At 29.7% G+C, this 21,217-nt stretch overlaps 1 protein-coding gene across 2 annotated transcripts in view; it reads right to left on the bottom strand.

Moving 5' to 3' along the window:
• LOC122269161 (uncharacterized) overlaps positions 1-21,217 on the bottom strand; it is a 51,981-nt gene that overhangs the window by 5,938 nt on the left and 24,826 nt on the right. The window contains exons 3-5 of one of the 2 annotated variants that reach the window (XM_043041020.2): positions 19,383-19,455; positions 16,030-16,471; positions 3,488-5,431 (exon numbers count right to left, since the gene is read on the bottom strand). In XM_043041020.2, coding sequence (XP_042896954.1) covers positions 4,377-5,431; positions 16,030-16,471; positions 19,383-19,455 — 1,570 coding nt within the window. In that variant the 3' untranslated portion in view covers positions 3,488-4,376. Of the gene's footprint in view, positions 1-3,487; positions 5,432-16,029; positions 16,472-19,382; positions 19,456-21,217 lie in introns of those variants that run through there. The other variant, XM_071188253.1, reaches the window with a different exon arrangement.

Here is a 21,217-nt window from a genome sequence, read left to right as displayed (position 1 = left end):
TTATTATTGAGGCAGGGATAGCCTGGTTGGTGGGGCGCTGGAGTCTCGTTCTTAAGAACGGGAGATCGAATCCAGCTGGCAAAAGAACCCCCGTGTAGTAAATGGTGACTGCACGTTAAATCACTCAGGTCACAAAGTCTTCCATGTTCCCATAGCAAATTATACCTCTGGGGGTACTGATATGGAAATTGATCATTCTTCGATTAAGGTCGAAATTAAGATTTGTGGATGAATGAATGGGTCCGCCAAATAAACGGGTGTGACGTATGAGTTTAGAAGTCAAATTCCTGCCATAGATGACGTCACTGGAAAACAATAACAATCGCACCCCTTCCCTTTAATGGCCTACGACAGCAACAACATGTTTATTATTATTACCAGGAGTATCCTTACTATGTAGTACGGTATTTTTACAATATTTTTTTTCTCTGTGTACTTTATAACTTTTTGACTCCATATCTAATAATCTCCATTCTAAAAATGCGTACAAAGAGTAATGACTATGGAACAATCTGTATTAGCTATTATTCGCATAACAAATTTGAACAGATAATTCTGGTTCACTCTATATTTAGAAATAAAAATTAAAATGACACCTACAAGACAGAAAAAAATGTATTGTTTGTGAACAGTAATTATTGTTTCGTTAACACTTGGTTAATATGTTTTTTCAAAAATTAATTCAAACACCTTTTTTCATCAATAGATATTTTTTTAATTTGCATAAAAAGGAATCTCCATGAAAATGAAGATGGTATTTTATATAGATGACCCCTCTATTTAAGGTAGTTAAGTATATATTATTCCAAACAGATAAAAAATAGGGCTATTTTTGTGTAGAATTATCAATTTTCAAGCAATAGTCACGCAAATTTACTATTGCAACATACAAAAAAAAATTTTTTCACGAACATTAGGAATACAAGAAAAATAACAACGTAAATAAATTCAATATATTTTACTTTAATTTTTAAATTATTCTGTTACGTTGTCCAACAAAAGTGTAAATTTTTCATTATTTTAAAATACTTTATTATTTTAGTCGGAAACTATATTTCATATATCCACTTTAAATAATTGTTTAGGTTAAATGCTTTATAATCTTTTTGTCTATTTTCATTAGGGTTTTGCTTATTGCACGAATTAGAATTCAAGAAAGAATATTTAGTGATAAAATCTAGGTATGCAAAAGCGACAAACCAAAGATATTTTATCCAATTAAAAGATACCTAGAAATATTAGTAGCATTTTTATTTATTTTTTAATACCTTGTCTGACGAAAATAAATATAATTTTGAGAACTTCAGAGATACCCGAATATGAGATATAAATTTTTATATTTCTGTTCTGTAAAAATAGAAAAAATAGGTTTAATAAAACAAAGATTATTGCTATGGAATTGAATGTTATAATGTCACGGCATTCACTATGCAGAGGGCTTATTAAGTTCCATAAATATCCTTTTGATTTTCATGAATCTATAAATATAAAAGTAGAGTCTAGGTATTATAAAGTGGGTTATGTGTTATAAGATGATACCTTCTTACTGTGCCACCAGGTGGAAAACAGTGGAGTTAGTGTTTCGATCTCGGAAACAATACTAGATAGTGCGAAATAGTGAATAATAAAATTGCATAGCATCGTTGATTTATTACGAAAAGACATAGTGTAAAATTAATGCTTGACATTCAAGTGAACACAATTGTTAAGAAAAGAAAGAAAGGCTAAAAAATGTACAGTTGTTTATTCTCGATTTCCTACACTATGATGTGACGTCACAATTTTTGGAAGAATAGGGGAATTAGTAATTTCGGTTACACATATCAAAGAAAACTACTACTAGTCATTAAAGAAAAAAAACTAGTTCCTATAGACAAAGTTTTAGAGAAGTTTTAAAAAGAACCGCAAGGAGTTTATTCGCACTAAATTGACGCTACTAATCGATTTCAATAATATCTTAAGCTTCAATTAACTCTTATCCTTATACTCTCTTTTTGATCTGTGAATGCTGTAAAAAGAATAGAGAATTGGTAATTTCGGTTTCTTTCTAAGAAAATTACTACTGGTCATTAAAGAAAAAAAGAGCTAGTTCCTATATACAAAGTTTAAAAGAAGATTAAAAGAAAAACCGTAAGGTGGTTATTCATACTAAATTGACCCTACTAATCAATTCGAATAATATCTTAAGTTTCAATTAACTTTTTTCATCATACTCTCTCTTTGAGCCGTGAAAGCTGACTCCACAGTTTTACACCAAGTGGGGCTGTAACTGGTCTCATTTTGAAATGCATAGCTACTTTGCTGCACCTAAGCACCACTTTTATAACTATAGCTGAAACCAATTTTCCAATAGTGAATAACAAAATTGGGGAGCATCATTGCTTTACTGCGAATAGACGTAGTTTAAAATTAATGCTAGATATTATGTTTAAAAAAAAGAACTCTTGAAATTTACAGTTGTTTATTCCCGATTTTCTGCACTGAGACGTGACGACACAATTTTGGGAAATAAGGGGAACTAGTAATTATCAAAGAAAATTACTATTAGTCATGAAAAAAAAAAGAACTAGTTTCGATGCACAAAGTTTAAAAGAAGTTTTTATAAGACACACAAGGTGCTTATTCGTCCTACTTATCGACTGTAATAATATCTACAGCTTAGCAATTAATTCTTCTCTTTATACTCTCTGCCTGACATATGAATACTAACTCCACTGTTTTGCACCAAGTGGCGCTGCAGTTGTTCTCATTTTGAAATGCATAGCTACTTTTTTACACCCAAACACCTTTTTAATAACCATAGCTAAAACCATGCAAAAGTTAAGAGTGTATGGAAAACATCTTATATACTATATTATATAATAATTAGATTAGCATTGAATTACAACATAGTTTCAGTTAATGTATATATCAGCAATTAACTCTTTCATTCCGGTAGGGTCTGAGATTTTGAGTTCCCCTGTTACGGCAGTTTTCAGAAGGAAGGTTTTTCACTTGAACTCGACCACGGTCCCACCCAGTGAGATAAGTAAAAGGGGTGTAAATGATTCTCCTTTCTCTTCATTGAAACTCAGTCAAGTGGGGAAAAAATGCATGCAGCAACAAATTGTTGGATAAGTTTAAAACACCCCATTTACCAAAACGTTAGTTCAGCACTTTTTTGGCGACGAATAACTAGAATTGTAAAAGTTTCCTTCCTTCTTTTTTTGTTTTCTTTTTACATCTTTTCTATTGTTTTTTTTTNTTGTACATTTTAAAATGATTTTTTTTTTGTATTTCTTAAAAAATTTGTTTAATTTCAAACAGTAACAGCTTAATCGAAAATTGAAAAAATTTAATTATTATTTACTTATTTAATGTTGTTGTTTATTTTGTGATTACAAAATATCATTTTTTTTTGTATTTGACTGATGAAAAGAAATAAAATTTCTATTCTGCGTGGAAATCAGATTATCTTATACTAAGTTCAAAAATTGAGCAGAAATTCGGAAGTAGCTTTTATTCTAAAACATCTAAATTTTTGAACAAATAAATTTGTGCTTCAAACTATTAATTAAGAGAAAGAAAACCGGTAATAAGATTCTCTACTGAAAGAAAAGATATATTAGTCAATTTCGTTTTCATTTAAAATAGTTATTATAATAGTTCAATAAGCATTCATTTTCTTATAATTGAAAAAAAAATTGAGGCGTTTAGTTCCAAAGTCAGCCCATTCCCAACAACATCTTTGTTTAAATTAGGTGCTTGCACTTTATTTCTTTGAGCAATTATGAAGCATCATGAAGCAAGAATGATTATTTTCAATAAGCTCAAAAAAATTGTTATTTTTGTTTTCACTTAATTAAAATTCTTAATTAAAAAAATAGTTTTTTAATTATTTAGCATCATAAAAACTAACAAAAACCACTGGTTTGCTTTAAAAATAAATTTTGTATCAAGGAAAATTATCTTCAAATAAACCTTGAGCTCAACATCAAGAACCCACAGACAGATCTGTGTAGGGATTAGGGAACTGGCCTTGCATTAGAAGGGTTCTGGGCTCGAATCCCGAACAAAACATGAATGCTCTTTCATTCTCTGTACTATCTGTCTTTACTGTGGGAGCAAAGTTAACCAACTTAATATGGTGCCCCTGAAAGAGTGGCCAACAAATATGCCTTTCAGATGCCCGTGTTGTTGAAATGTCATTGAAAAAAAAAAATCCGAAACCTGAACACTCTGTGACAATGGATTGAGCTTATTTTGGAACTGCTTGCCTCAATTATTGCAAGTGTCTTGAAATAGTTACCGTTTAACAAAAAATATTTCTTGTGTATAAGCTTTTGTGAATATTGCACAAACGCTTGCAATTAATTAACTAAAAGAAAATCAAGTAGTTAACTAGTCGTCTTACATTGTTTTTTGTGTACATCTTCTAATGATTTAATAGCTGCTTTTGTGTAACGAAGACCTAACGTCGTCGGTGAGTCTCTTAACCTTGGAACAAAACCTTGATATCCAGGTATGGGATGTCTCTCATCACTTCTATAAGTGGATGGTTTTCTGTCTTTTAAATAGTCAGAATGCTGCTGTTTATATGGTCTTTCAGCAGACACATTTCGCTGAAGACGATTTTCTTTCATATTACTAGCTGTCTTTTCACCTTTGGGTGGATTTCCAGTATCGTTTACTTCTTCAGATTCATCGATATGCTCTTCATTTTCTTTATTTTCATCACCATCTTCTTGCTCATTTGATAGATACTCTTGATTCTCTTGATGTTCTACCTCTTGCGCATCGTCTGGATTTTGTGTTTTCATAGCTTTATGTGCATTTTCCAAGCACCGTAATGCAGCTTTACTGTATCGAACACCAACCGTATTAGGGGAGCCTTTGAGTTTAGGTATGAAACCTCTGTAACCAGGTATGTATGTCTTACTAGAGTCAAGATAAGTTGAAGGTGGTCTTTTGTACACTATTCTCCAATCATTTTCGTCTAGAGCTTGCTGTCTAGGATGTGGTTTATGTCTAGGCGTATGAAGTGGTCGTTTGTCCAATAACTTTTTAGGTGAGTTTGCTATTTCCTCATCAGATAAACATTTTGCAAGAGCCTTCTTGTTTTGTTGGGTGTGCAAGGCATTTAAACTTTTTTCTACAGCTTTGATGTAACGAATTCCCAAGGAAGAAGTGGATGTCCTTACATGGGGAACAAATCCCTGGTAACCAGGAATTGGATAATTGTTTGCGTATGTAGAAGGGGGTCTGTTGTCAAAGTAGGGATCATCCTTTCCTTCTGGAGGTCTTTCGGGTAGTTGCTGCAATGCGGACGTGAAGTTGTGTCTAGACATCGGATAGATGGTTGCTTGCTTCGGATTGAATGTCGTAAGCAACGCATCCATTTCTTGGCAAAAAGTTTTCCCTGGGTTGACATTATTTCTTCCTGGTAAATGACCTGCAATATGTAAAAATATTATTTAGGATATTATATGCCTTAGAACATCCTTTATAAACCATAATATATTCAGTAGTTGTTAAAAAAAAGTGAGGCAAATTGTAAATTTTTACAAATTTGGACTCATCATTTTAGAAAGAATTCTAAAATAGGAATATTAAACTGATTTTGATTGTAAAATACTTTAAATGTATAAACAAAATGATATTGACGAAATTTGCACAAAAATTCATGTAGAAATAAATGCCTTTTAATCTTGTCCAAAAGTATTATTTAATAATTAGTTTCAGGTTTAAGGATTCGTAAAGCAAATTTCATTTTGACAGTCAAAAATTTTTGAAGTTAGCTTTTAAATATAAATTTGATTGACTTTTATATATATTTGATTTAATATTGATATTGATATGATTGATTTGATATTTGATTATAATATATATTTGATCAAAACTCATCCTTATGCAAAAATATGCAAAACATATTTCTTACCATTTAAAAATTAAATTTCATGAGACAAAATTATTAAAATCTAACATTCATTTATTTCTTTTCCTCAATAAATAAAAAATCTTTAATATATCTGCTTATTTCACAAACTTCCATTACTTACTTATTACACGGTAGCCAAATGTTTTTTTTAAAAATACGCTATTAAATTTTCACAATATTTTTTCGTCCTCAAATTTGAATGAATTGAAATATTGAACTTGTCTAAGAAAAAGAGCCTTGGCAATAAATTAAAACAATTAATAACCAATTCATGAATTCCTCAACTNAATGCTTTTAGACGTTAATTAATAAAACTATAAATAAAATGTAGTCTCTTAGTACTCATATTTGGAAATCATGCTTAATTTTCAAATATTAATTTATGAAACTTTGAAAACGTATGGTCATTTATTGCTCATTTTTGTAATTCCTAGCTATTTTCAAGCATTGAAATAAAATATAATGTACGTAATTTTCAATGTTTAATTATAATGTACGTTTTATTTAATATATATATATATATATATATAGACACAAATAATAAAATAAAAATTAATATAATGAGAAACTAAAAATGGGGAAACCAATAGTCGTTATCAAGACAAATCTATTGGTATAAATTAATGCGATATTTCTGAATAAAGAATAATTATCCTAAGATATATATATCTGTGTATATAAGAGTGTATATATTCTTACTTTTAGTTCAGTATAACTCTTCATTCAACTAGATTTCAATTTGATTACATTTGTTTGCTCGTAAAGGAAATCTGAGAACGAAATATAAACAATTGGATAATAATCTTCATCTTCAACAAAAAACTTTTTCGATACTCGTTCTTGTGTCCTTCAAATCAATAATAGATTAAAGTAACACCGTAAGAGATTTTTGTTATTAATACTCCAATTAGAATGATTCAGGGATTAATACAGTAAAACCTCGCGTGATTGCAATTGATTTGGAATTTTTTTATCAGGGATTCTTGCAGACAATTGCATTACTTTTTTGAAAAAAAAAATAAGTCTAATATAATTGTTTTTGGAATTTTTTCTTTAGCTTGTTTAATTTAATATTGTTACATTAGCATCTTTTTCACTCAAATGGTAGGAAAACAATACAGTATGTATTTGACAAAAGTTAAATTATTTAATATTATTGCACGAGCATCTCCTTTTCAAATGGTAGAAAAACCATACTCTACGCATCTAACAAAAGCGAAATCCTTTAATATTGTTACACGAGCATTGTTTTTTTTTTCAAAAGATAAAAAATATATATATATATATATTCGATGAATCTAACAAAATCAAAAACCCTTGCCAGGTCAAGTGAATAATAAAATTATAAAATGAAATCACAATAAATGGTACTGGCAAAGTTGGAAATTTCCCCCTTCGATTTGTACTGATGTGAAGATTTGAAATTAAAGAATTAAAGATTTTTCAGTTATAAGTAAAGAAATAAAAGAATTATATGAGCCGGATTGGCTCAAGGATAGAGCGTCAATGATGCCTGTCAATGATCTGACCCAGCCGTGATTGGTTGATACGAAATCTGCTCTCGGCTCGCACTGACCACAGTGCTGACGTAAAATATTCTCAGTGGTAGACGGATAATGGGTTAGAAACCCTTGCCGACGGGCTAACTATGGGAGGTTTTGTGGTCTTCCTCTCCATGTAACGCAAATGTGGGTTTTTCAATCAAAAAGTCCTCCACGATGGCTAGTTTGTCCAAATGATTAATCCAGGAGTTCCCTTGTCTTCTGGGTTGCGCTCAAAAATGCAAAGCTGCAGAGTTGCAATGAAAAGCTGAAGGTATAATATATAACTGTTCAATGCTGGGTATAAAATATAAAATTTAAAAAAAAAGATTAAATTATTAAAGAAAAAATTTTATGAAGGGGTTGGTATAAAAAGCGTAACGCAGATTATAAATTGAACATAAAAATTTTCACAGTTATTAACATTTTTCATTAAAAACTTTAAACTAATAAAAGTGTTTACCAACAAAAATATCGATATACGTTTTTGGATTCTAATATTAAAGATAACATTGATTTAAAGAATTTATGTAAAGTACTACTTTGAAAAATCGTTTGGCAACATTTCAAATAATAATTCTGAAGATATAAAAAGTTCTCACCTGGCACTGTTTCAATTATTTCTATAATTGTGTTTTGTGGTGAAAATTGTATTTTAGTACAAAGCAATTTGAGAGTAATAGTTTCCGAACACTACAAATAATTAGTTACGTGATTAGATATGACAAAAGTAATCATCCTAACGTCAAGAATAGTACTTTTTTACACTGTTTATTTTTATTTATATGGTAATTGATAAAAAAAAACTGTGTTTTAGAGTTCTGAAAAAAAAATTGAAGGAATAATAGCAGCGAATAAAAGCAAAAAGAGAAATTAAACGGAATAAATTTTTAAAAACAAAACACAGAAATTCTTATAACAAAATACATCCAAATGAATATTTTTTGTTGAAAATAAAATATTTATTTAATTGATATTTAAGGAAATAAATTCTAGAAATTTAAACCTTATTGGTACAGTGTTTCAAAAATATTACATTATTAAATAAAAATTTTTCCATATGTTCCTTAAAATTACTTAAGATTGAAGTTTTATATTAAAAAAAAATGCGAAAAGTAAACTGATTGCTTTAAAATTTAATCGTTGCGGTTCGTAAAAGAATAATATTTTTTTGTTATATCGATATTATGACACAAGATTTAAAATATCGTTTTCTTAAAAATCAGCAACTCAAAAATGAGCTACGTTACTCTACACATTAAGAAATGGACTGAAAATTGATAGACAAGATTTATTATTTATTTTCTAAGAGAATAGTAATTTTTTGGGGTTTTTCTGACTAACATTTAAAATTACATCACCTTCTTTTTTACAAAAAATGCATAATAATTATGCTGTTGAACAATTAAAAATAAACTTGACCGTGACAATTTGCAAATTTAAAGTTAAAGTTATAAAATTAAAGTTATTAAAAAAAGGTGATAGAAATGAAGGAATTATTTTCAAATTGGACAAGAATACAAATTTGCATTTTTCATATGATGACAACAAAAGACACTTTTAAAGTAAGCGTTTTTTAAATTCAGAAAGCATAAATCAAATATATTGGGTAAAAAAAATTTTTTTTTAAATGTTTTTAATGAAATATATGATATCAAAAAGAAATCAAATTCGGTGGAAATAATTCCTTTGAAATATTATATTTTTAGATACAATTACAACTAGTAACAAATTATTCTTTTATTACTTTTATTCAAGTAGCATTAAAATATAATACTGGGTTTGTCGAAACTGTATTTAAACACACGAAACAAATAAGATAGTGAATGTTTCAGCTAAACATTGCTTGAGAAAAATTATTTTCAAAAGAACCAAAATATAGTATAATTTACTATGTTTCTGGTTCAATGGGAGCACCAAAAAGCTCGGTAATTTTTACCAAAGCACTTTGGTAATGATTTTGGTAAAATTAACAATAAGATATGGTCTTATAATACATGATTAAAATTGTTAATTTTATAATGATATCTTAGAGCATGGCATAAAAGGTATTTATTCGGTTAAATTTACTTTTCAGTTTTGTATTTTTTGCTAAATGTGTGGTACTAAGAACTATAATTTTGAAAACCAGAATTTCCGGTAAACCATTACCATATGAACGGAAGAATAACCAAATGAATGGTTTAAATGTCGTGTATTTTAGTTTTTATTCCCAGAATTATGATTTTTTTAACCAGAAATGACAATACCATACAGTGCGGTAATTTTTTCAGAATTTTTTTCTCCCTGTAAATGTCTAGCAGATCATGAAGTTCTTTATTTAACGCAGTTTTAATGTTTGTAATGTGTAAAATATTAAAATAATAGTAAAATTGAGCCTTCAATATACTTTCTTAGATGCGTTACATCGAGGTGATTACGCATTTTGCGAACGCAAATGTGTAAAACAAACCTCAATTTAGGTGGGGCAAACCTCAACTGATCTCTGTCGTCTCATTTAGATTCAGAGACTACATGCTGTGAATTTAAATCGCCGTGTTCTGCGGTAAGTTTTCATTTTCTAGATGATTTTTTAACACCCTTTGATTTATCGGTCGAATTTTGGACACCCTGTATAGAGTTTTAGAATTTTTTTTTCGAAAATGAAGTAAAAAGATTATACACGTATGAGGTCGGATTAATAAATAAATAAGAGAGAAAAAGAAAGCTAAAAGTGTGACGCCGAAACATTTTTGAGAAATGCAGAGTAAAAGAAAAGAAAAAAAAATCAAAACCAGATTCATTGTCTGGTGTAAAATTAATGGTTTTCAAATGTTCACCTTTAATGCTGGAATTTGCTTTTAGTTAAACTTCCTTGTGAATAATTCACTTGATTTTAATGCATTTTTTTCCTTCTTAATTATTATTTTATGTCTTAAAAGTATGGTCGAAACTACCGGAATATGGTAAAATTTACCGTGTTTCGGGATGTATGGGACGATCAATATTCTCTGTAATTTTTATAGAAGGGCTTTTGCCATGATTTCAGTAAAATTTACTATAAAATATTGTTTCATAATAAGTGATAAAATTTGATAATTTTATTATGATACCTTTGTTGTTGTTGTTGTTACTAATGCCACTTGCCACACGGGCAAGTCTACTTGGTGAAACCGAGCAAATTTAAGGCAGAGTGTGCGTTTCTTGTTTTTCAGTGGCGCCATCTATGACCAAGAATTCGACTTCTGCCACACCATACGTCGCACCCGTGTATAGGGCGGACCCATTCATAAATCCATTCATTCATCCACAGATCGTAATTTTGACCTGAATCAGAGAACGATCGATCCCAATCCAGTACCCCCAGAGGTTTTGATTTGTTATGGGAACATGGAGGACTTTTGCGACTCTACAGATTTCACGTGCATCAGTCACTTTACTACACGGGGAGTCTTCGGTCGGCGGGGTTCGAACCCACGAACTCTCGGACATGGGCCCAGTGCCCTGCTGACCAGGCTATCCCGGCATGATACCTTTGAACGGGGTATAAAAACCATTTATTCATTGAAATGTACTTTTCAGTTTTGTAATTTTTTACTAAATGTGTCGTAATAAAAACTAGAATTTTGAAAACTATATAAAACCAACGAAAAAGCTATATGAACTGAAAAATCAGTAAATAAATGGTTTAAAAACCGTATAATTTCGTTTTATTAACCAGAATTATGTTTATTATTGATGCCGGGTAAGCCTGGTTTGTAGGGCGCTGAGCTCACATTTGTGAGAGCGGGAGTTCGAATCTAGACGGCAGAATTCTCCCCGTATAGTAAATTATGACTGGTGCATGTTGAATCTGTCCTGTCACAATGTCCTCTATGTTCCCATAACAAATTATACCTCAGGGGTACTGAATTGGAGATTGATCGTTACTTGGTTCAGATTAAAATTACGATCTGTGGATGAATGAATGTATGAATGGGTCCACCCGATAAACGGGTGTGACGTATGGGTGTGGAAGAAGTCGAATTCTTAACCATAGATGGTGCCACTGCAAAGCAAGAGCAATCACACCCCTTGTCCTAAAGGACAACAACAACAACATGTTTATTATTATTATTATTATTGTTACCAGAAGTGTCCTTACTATATAGTACGGTATTTTTACAAGAATTTTTCTTCGTGTACTTTATAACTTTTTTACTCCAAATCTGATAAAGATTCTAAAAATATGTACAAAGGGTAATGACTATGGAACAATGTGTATTAGGCATTATTCGCATAAAAAATTTGAAAACATAATTTTTGTTCACTCTATATTTAGTATTTAAAATTAAAATAACACATACAAGATAGATAAAAATTTATTATTTGTGAACCATAATTATTATTTAGTTAACACTTGGTTAATAAGTGTTTTTAAAAATTAATTCAATTTTTTTTATTTATTATTAGATATTTTTTTCCCAACTTGCATAAAAAGCAAACTCAGTGAAAATAAAGACTGTATTTTATATAGATGACCCCTCTATTTAGGGTAGTTAAGTATATATTATTCCAAACAGATAAAAATAGTGCTATTTTTGTGTAGAATTATCAATTTTCTAGCAATAGTCACGCAAATTTACTATTGCAACTTACAAAATAATATTTTTTCACGAAGGTTAGAAATAAAAAATAAATTTTAACGCCGCAAAAAATATTCAATATACTTTATTTTAATTTTAAAATTGTACTGTTACATCGTCTACCAAAGTGTTATGCTAATTTTTCATTATTTTTGAATAATTTATTATTTTAGTCAAAAATTACATTTCATACATTCACTTTAAATTATTGTTTATGTTAAATGCTTTATAATCTTTTTTTTGTCTAGTTTCGTTAGAGTTTTGTTTATTGTATACATTAAAATTCAAGAAAGAGCAATTAGTGATAAAATCTCTGTAAAAGTGACAAACAAACGATATTTTACCCAATTAAAAGATACCTAGAAATATTACTAGTATTTTAATTTATTTTTGAACACCTCGTCTGACAAAAATAAGTATAATTTTGACAAGATACTCGAATATGAGACACAAATTTTATATTTCTGCTCTGTAAAAATAGAAAAAATAGGTTTAATGCAACAAAGATTATTGCTAGGGAATTGAATGTGTATAATGTCACGACATTATACGTTCCATAAGCATCCTTTTAATTTTGATGAATCTGAAAATATAAAAGTAGTGTCTAGGTATTGTAAAATGGTTACGTGTTTCAAGATGATACCTCTTTACTGTGCCACCAGGGAGAAAACAGTGTGTCGATCTCGGAAGCAATACTAGATAGTGAGAAATAGTGAATAACAAAATTTTATAGTATTATTGATTTATTACGAAAAGGCATAGTATAAAATTAATGCTTGACATTCAAGTGGACATAATTGTTAAGAAAAAAAAGAAAGGCTTAAAATGTACAGTTGCTTATTCTCGATTTCCTACACTGTGATGTGACGTCACAATTTTCGAAGGAATAGGGAAATGGTAATTTCGGCTATCAAAGAAAATCACCACTAGTCATTAAAGAAAAAAAAGAACTAGTTTCTAAATGCAAAGTTCAAGAGAAGTTTTAAAAAGAACCACAAGATGCTTATTCGTACTAAATTGACGCTACCAATTGATTTGAAGAATATCTTAAGCTTCAATTAACTTTTATCCTTCTACTCTCTTTTGAACAGTGAAAGCAGTAAAAAGTAGCTGTAAAAAGAATAGGGAATTGATAATTTCGCTTATCAAAGAAAATCACTACTAGTCATTAAGGAAAAAAAAAAGAATTAGTTTCTATGTACAAAGTTTAGGAGAAGTTTTAAAACGAACCACAAGGTGCTTATTCGTACTAAATTGACGCTACTAATTGATTTGAAGAATATCTTAAACTTCAATTAACTTTTCTCCTTATACTCTCCTTTTTGAGCTGTGAAAGCTATAATTCTGCAGTTTAGCACCAAGTGGCGCTGTAACTGGTGTAATTGTGAAATGCATCGCCACTTTACTACACCTAAGCACCACTTTTACAACTACAGCTGAAACCAATTTTCCAATAGTGAATAACAATAGACATAGTTTAAAATTAGTACTGGATATTCTAGTGGACATTGATGTTTAAAAAAAAAGAACGCTTAAAACGTACAATTGTTTACTCGCAATTTTCTATACTGTGACGTGACAACGCAATTTTAGGAAATAAAGGGAACCAGTAATTTCAGTTATCAAAGAAAATTACTGTTAGTCATTAAAGAAAAAAAGAGCTAGTTTCGATGTACAAAGTTTAAAAGAAATTTTAAATAGACCCAAGTTGTTCATTCACACTAAATCGACGCCGAATGTAATAATATCAACAGTTTAGCAATTAACTTTTCACTTCCTGCTCTCTGTTTGACATAATAATATTTGACACATGACATGTGGAGGTAGTACTCCACAGTTTTACTCCAAGTGACGCTGTAGTTGTTCCTATTTTGAAATACATAGCCACTTTACTGCATCTAAACATCACTTTTTGAACCAAAGCTAACACCATTCAAAAGTTAAGAGAGTATGTAAGACGTCTTATATACTATATTATATAATAATTAGGTAAGTATTGAATCACAGCATAGGTGTTATACAGTTATTGTATATATCAGCAATTAAAGAAAACCAGTTTAATTATCTGAAAGCATAGTAAGCTCTTTTTAAGTAGTAATAGTTTTATACTTTCAGTTATAATGTTTGCTTGTATTGAATTTAAGAATTGAAAGTTAATTCATTTTGAACGTGGTGCGAATTAAAATAACTTTGCTTCACAAAACAAATTTTATAGCTTTTAAAAAAAACTAAATCGTAATAATAATGTTTGATTTGCATACATAATGATGTGACAAGTTTCTATACTAAACATACAAGAGGTAACAATGGTGAATAGAAATTTTGTTCTGAGACTGGTTTTTAACTTTTGGTTTCTGAAAATCTCCTTTTTCACCAATTAAGTCGAGTAACTGAATATCCTCTTATTGTTTGAGGTGTAACTAAACTAGTCGGAATTGAATCAGTCTAGGATTAATTAAATCTATCTAACAAAGCATTCCCACGACAGCCCGTTGTTGGCCAGGGGGTCATAATGGTTAAGGCCCCAAAATTTCGTGACTTACGGCATGATTATGAAAACGTGGTCAGCACTGCGCACAGTGACGCCCATACTTCCCAGACAAGCTGGTACCCATCGAGTTGAAACTAGGTGTTCTTCATGCCATCAGTGGGGATCGAACCTCAGTTCTTCACAGTGACAGTTCAGTGCCTTAACCACAGAGAAATCACGGCTGGAACCTATCTAAATGTAACTAAATAAATCTTAGGCGAAACTGAACTAGTCTAGACAAGAAAATTTTGATGCGGTAGAATATGTTACAGTTTTAAAATTACCATGTCTATTTAATTCTAGAACAACTGAAGAGTCGAACTTAACAGAAATAGTGGTATAAACTATTCATCATTATAATCATTGCCTTAAATAGAAAGCAATTATTGTTTGGTGGTTCAAGAGGTCCCTAAATCACGGAAGACACTTTTCATTGAAAATTCTGTTTCACCTCCATTTTCGTTTTAAAATTTAAAGTTCAGAAACAAATCGAGTCAGTTAAACCTAGAATAAACCATGAACATTCAAATGCTGAAAAAAAAAATGTTTTCAAAATGCAAACAAATTATTGCAAGGTAACTTCCTCACTACCAAATAATTCAGCCATAATTCGTTTATATTTTGATATATTCAAAACAAAACAAAAATACTAGTTTTTGAAACTTTATGGTTTACTCTAAGTTTACTGGAACTCCTTTTTCCAAAAAATCAAATTTTAAATTACTTCCCAGATAGCAAAATAAGGTTTATTTTACCTTAGCAAAAACCTTTTAGTAAACCTAAAAAAGGTTTTTATGCGGTTTACGTGTAAACCTTCTAACCTTAAAACGAGATCTGTGACAATCTGCTCTATTCTACTCACATTACCCTAATCCAAAACCTGGGAAAACAACCTTCTATGTAAAAACCTTAAATTGAGGTTGTCTTAGCGTGAAAAATCCTTGAATAAAGCTAGTCTTAAGGTGAAAATAATTTTAACTTTAGGTAATTATAAGGTTTCTTATAGCAACATCTTATATGCTCATCGAAAATCCACCTTGTCATTAAATTTTAATGGACAATGCAATTTGATCCTATTGCTAGTGTGACATCAGATAAAACGTCATCATGGACCTAAATGACCATTTCACTTAAGTGACAATACTTTTTAAAAAAGCTTTAAAAATAATTTTTAATCCTTTTAGGATGAAAGGTTTGAAATTGCAATATTTTTACTTTATTGAAAAAAGGTTTTTAGTTTAAGCATTTCAGACACAAGGTTGTCGTAAAGTTACATGCTTTCTGGGTTGCGATGGGGAAAGAAAATTTGATATGGAGGGTTTTTCTTACGTCCTAGAATCCTCTTAAAAACATGTCATAACATCACCTTTCTAAAACCTAGCAAAGTTGTCTAGGTTTTTGGTAAATATAGGTAAATATAGATCATGCTTGTCTTACCAGTATATCCCGGAATTGTTTTTAGAGGAGAAAAATCAACAGGCGTCCACTGAGTTGCAGCACTATATTTCTTTTTCCTGTGGGCTTCTTGGTCGCTCCATTGGGTTGCAGCACTTCGTATCCCTTCTCTCTCTTGTTCTTTCTCCAAAAACTCTTCAAGACTGCACTGGATGGCTGCATGTTTCTGCATGAAAGATTCATCTGCATTTATAATATCCATAGAACCTTGTTTCGAAGCTTGTTCAGACCTGCCATCCGTCCATTGAACACGCCTTTGTTGTTGAAGGTCATCAATCTTTGATATTTTCTGGTGAACGCCATTTCTTTGAAGACATGCATCTTGTGTGACACGTGTGGTAGATGAATCTCTTCGATTAGCTGGTTGATAGGGAATCAACTTTTGAGTTGCAAATTCTGAGCTGAAATCTGGATGTGAAGATTTCTGTAAAAAAATTGAGTTTTTTTTATTTTTTAATTGAAGTTGTTTACGGAAGTTTATTGCTGGAATAATTTTATACATGAGTTAGATACACGAGTTAGATCATGAAACTTTTTATCATTTAAAATATTTGATGGAAAAAAGGTTTAATAGTTGGCGGGTCTGACATAATTCATAGAAAAATTATTGTGGTATAAAATAGTAAATGGTATTTTCGAGGGTAGTTACAAAAGTATTGCATATAGAAACATATTTTAAATTAATTAATTTACGATAAAAGAATAATCAAGTTGAAACAAAAGTAATAATAAAATAAATTTCGTCCCAAAAATGTTATTTCAGCTATTGCTGACAAAAATTTATCTTCGATACATGAAATATTTTAATGTTTTAAAGATTTATAATTCTTTTTTCTATGTATTTACTATTAAATAGATTTGAATTTATATTACCACAAACTCATTACTATTCCTCAAATTCCTCAGCATAAATAGTTTATACATAATGAAAAAAAAACATTTCTTAATTTTGTAATAATTTAGAAATTTAAATTTGTATGGTTTTTGTAATCAGTTTTTATTAGCAGAAAAAAAAGTTTTTAAGATTTCTGCATTTGAATGATTTTTTTCTAAAAATCTATGAATTCTTTTTTTTAAGTTCCGTTTATTTAATAATAGTAACTCTACCATAGTTAGGAAAGGATTGTAGTAGGTATGAATAACAGATTTGAACCCATGGAGTACAGATTAGGTCATATAGCATCTAGCACCAAAGTTCTTTTCAACTTTTTCTTTTATTTAGTTTTTAAATCAGTTAAAAAAATCTCATCACATCTGTGGTAACCCAAATGCTTTACAACGTATTACAGGCACGATAAATGAAAGCAAAATTCACCAGTTAACATCAAATTGTTGTTCTTTTTTCATAAATGATGTAGTTGCTTTAAAATAAAATTGAAATATTATACTTTTTAAAAATAAAATCCTTTCTACAGTTACTCTTCTGTATAAAACTGATGTATATGATTCTATATAAGAACCACACATATTTAAACCAAATAAAAGTCATAAATTTTATGCTTCTTGAAATCAAACTTAAATAATTGAAGTATCATTGATATATAACGTACATTTTATGTTTTCTTTCCAATTTATTCTATGACAGTTGTAAGTTTTCACTAACATATATATGTTAACATTGTTAATAATTCTATATAGGATATAAAACATACGTACAGTGAAACCTCTCGTTAGCGACCACTCTCTGCTCCACAGTAAAATGGTCTTTAATGGAGGTTGGTTGTTCTGAGAAATTACCTCCATTGATTTCATAATGCTATTAAAGGTACACGATTTTTTTTTTTGGCAATTGATTTTAGTTTTACTCAGTGTTATTTTATGGGGCTGAAATGTCATTTGTGTTGAGATCATAAAAATGGGATAGATGAATAAAATTTAGACTAAATAAAAATGACCCCTATTGATGTAATTATGTGTAAAAACAAATTGACCAATTATGAATGGAACTAGTATTTTAAATAAATAAATAATTATGTTTTTTGTTTAGCTTTGCATTTAGTTTTAAATAATAAGAATTTGTTTACTTCCACAAATGAGAGTTTTGTTTGTTTGAGATGTTTAGTTTGTTTTTAACTAACTCTTTTTCTATAGGGAGTACAAATTAGTTCCATCCGTTTTTTTTTGTGATCAAAAATGCATTTATTTTTGAACAAAACGAATGAACAGATTAATCAAAGTATTGTTCATATCTGGCTACTACTTTTTCCCACCTCTCAGGCAATTTTCGAATTTCATCTCGAAAAAGTGTCTCGTCTTTTGAGGCGATCCAAGTTAGGAGCCAATTTTCGATTTCTGCGAAAGAAGTGAACCGGTAACCTGACAAATCATGCTGCATCCGTCGAAACAACCAGTAATCAGATGGAGCTATGTCCGGCGAATACGCGGGTGCGGTAAAATATCCCACTTGAGCGCTTCCAAATAATTTTTTACGACTTTTGCGACATGTGGCCGACCGTTATCATGCAGAAGAATAACTTTGTCATGTCTTTGCTCGTATTCCGGCCGTTGTTTCTCGTAATGCACGGCTCAAACGAATCAACTGTAGCCTATACCGATAGCCTGTAATGGAATCTCAAAGTTGTAGCAGCTGATAGTATACAACACCATTCACCATTCCTCATTCACCATTCTCGGAACGTCGAAACCATTCCCTACATGATTTATCAGTTGGAGCATTGTCAGCATAAACTTTTACAAGTATTCGATGCGCTTCAGCTGCACCTTTCTTGCAATTAAAGCAGAAGCACAAAACCTCCCGCAAATGGTGCTTTGTTACCACAAAATTTGACATATTCAACAAAGTAAAAAACAGGGATTTTGTATGAAACTCAAAGCAATATAAACTGAATATTATTACCAGATGTCTAACCTTTCTGAAACCACTGAAACCAGCTGTCACTATGAAACATTCATAGCAGCCAGAGCCATCTTCTGAAAACGGACCGAACTAATTTGTACTCCCAATAATTTAACTTATACCTCTAAGGCTAAATCATTGATTGCATTGTGCACTCTGTGCTGCAAATAAAGGTTGACAATCTTTTTCAGCGACCGTCGAAAACAGCTCTCTAAATAATAGCCACTCACAAATATTTTGAATGCATTTGAATCTACTTATTTGCTTAACTAATATTTTTTCGTGTTAACCTATTTGACTTTTCGCATTTGGTGCGGAAGTTTTCCGGTCGCTGGGAGAGGTCTTGATGGTCTCTTCTAAAGTTTTTCCTCAATAGAAGGAAAAAATTCAGGGCCTCCCAAAAGTGGTTATCAATATAAGAGATCGCTATACAGAGGTGGTCTTACCTAGAGGTTTCATTGTATATAAAAATACTTACAAACAACCGACTTTCATCATATCCATAGGTGTGACCAAAGGTATACTTTAGCCCTGGTACATAACCAGCATACCTGCAATAAGTGTTAAATTATTATAAAAAATATTAAAAAAAGCTTAAATACTTACAATGTAAAAGTATTAGATAACTATGCAAATTGTGTATATCAATAATTAAATTGTGTATATCAATAATTAAATTGTGTATATTAATAATTAAAATTATGCAAATTATGAATATTAATAATCTAATTGTGTACATAGTTAGATAACTAAAAAAATTGCTACTTCGTGTAGCAATTTGAACATGCAAAAAAAAAAAAAAAAGCTTGATATAAATTGAACGATGATCAAATCATTAAAAAAAACTATGTAAATTTAATTATAACTTTTTAATGAGGTTTTTATTTATATATGTGGTATAATAAAATACGTTCGATACAAAAACTGTTACAAATTTTTATCATTACTCAAATTCATTTTAAAAATATGTAAATAATTTAATATTTTGCTTTCAAGCAATTATAATTTCTCTCAGGGGATTGTGAATATTTTTCATCTTTTATGTATACATATTCTCTTTTTCAGAATCAACTCACTTTCTTAAATTGCATCATCCAATGCTAGATTATTTAATTATCCAATAGTTATGATTATTCAAAAATAGTTATAATTATTCATTAGACTATCTACGAATAATGTAAATGCTTTATAATGATACAGTGTAATCTTATATGCTTAAAATTAATATCTCTCGTCATATTGTTATGCATCACCTTTTTTAATTTCATCTAAATTCATTAAATGCAAAAAAATAATGGAAGAAAATCTTTTCAATCTTTACTATTAAAACGTAAAAGGTTTAAGCTCTCTAAAATTATTTATAAAAATCTATTTAATGATCAAATTCTTTTAAAATTCACACAGTTTCTAATTCATGGATTTGACTAATTTTTTAATCCAGTTCTTCGAAATCCGTGAAATTATTACGAGTATTACTCGATAACAATATTCGAAGATACATATCTCATGTCATACTGTTATATATCACCTTTGTTAATTTAAATTAAATATATTAAATGTAAAAAAATCATGGAAGAAAATCTTTGCGATCTTTGCTGTTAAAATGTATCAGGTTCAAGCTCTTTAAGATTATTTATAAAAATCTATTTGTGATCAAATTATTTTAAAAGTCACACAGTTTCTAATTCACAGGTTTGACTAATTTTCTAATCCAGTTCCTCGAAATCCGTGAAACTATTATGAGTATTACACGAGAACAATATTCGAAGATACATAATCCTGTTGCATTGAGATATAATATTGAGCAATATGCGAATATTGAACTTTTATATATTGCTGATTAGAGCATAAATTTCGTTATTTTATATTTTGGTTATTTGGTTATTAAAGAGCATAAATTTGGCATATATTTGGTTACTTATAATATATTATTTTATAATTATATATAGCATAATTTGGTCATTAATAAATTTGGTTATTTATTTTTGGTATATATTAATGATTATAACTAATATATGTATTAATTATAATCATTACCTAATTTTATTGTTATCTTCTAGATATTTCAATCTGAAAATCAAGCACATTCAATACAAAATAATAAAAAAATAATTGTAGATAAAATAAATAAAGAAAAATCTTTTCAATCCTTACCTTTAAACAAATGAAACAGACTATTTTAAAATCCTTTTAGCGCTTAAGTTCTTTAAGTAAATTCAAGCACTTTAAAATAACATTATTGAAAATATTTTATTAATATTATCAAATTATTTTGTAATCAACATATTCTCTAATTTTAAGGCGCGACTTATT

Source organism: Parasteatoda tepidariorum, chromosome X2 (genome assembly GCF_043381705.1).
Source record: "Parasteatoda tepidariorum isolate YZ-2023 chromosome X2, CAS_Ptep_4.0, whole genome shotgun sequence".
NCBI lineage: Eukaryota > Metazoa > Arthropoda > Arachnida > Araneae > Theridiidae > Parasteatoda > Parasteatoda tepidariorum.
Note: the sequence above shows the minus strand (reverse complement) of the source record. Positions and strands in the feature narration are given on the sequence as shown.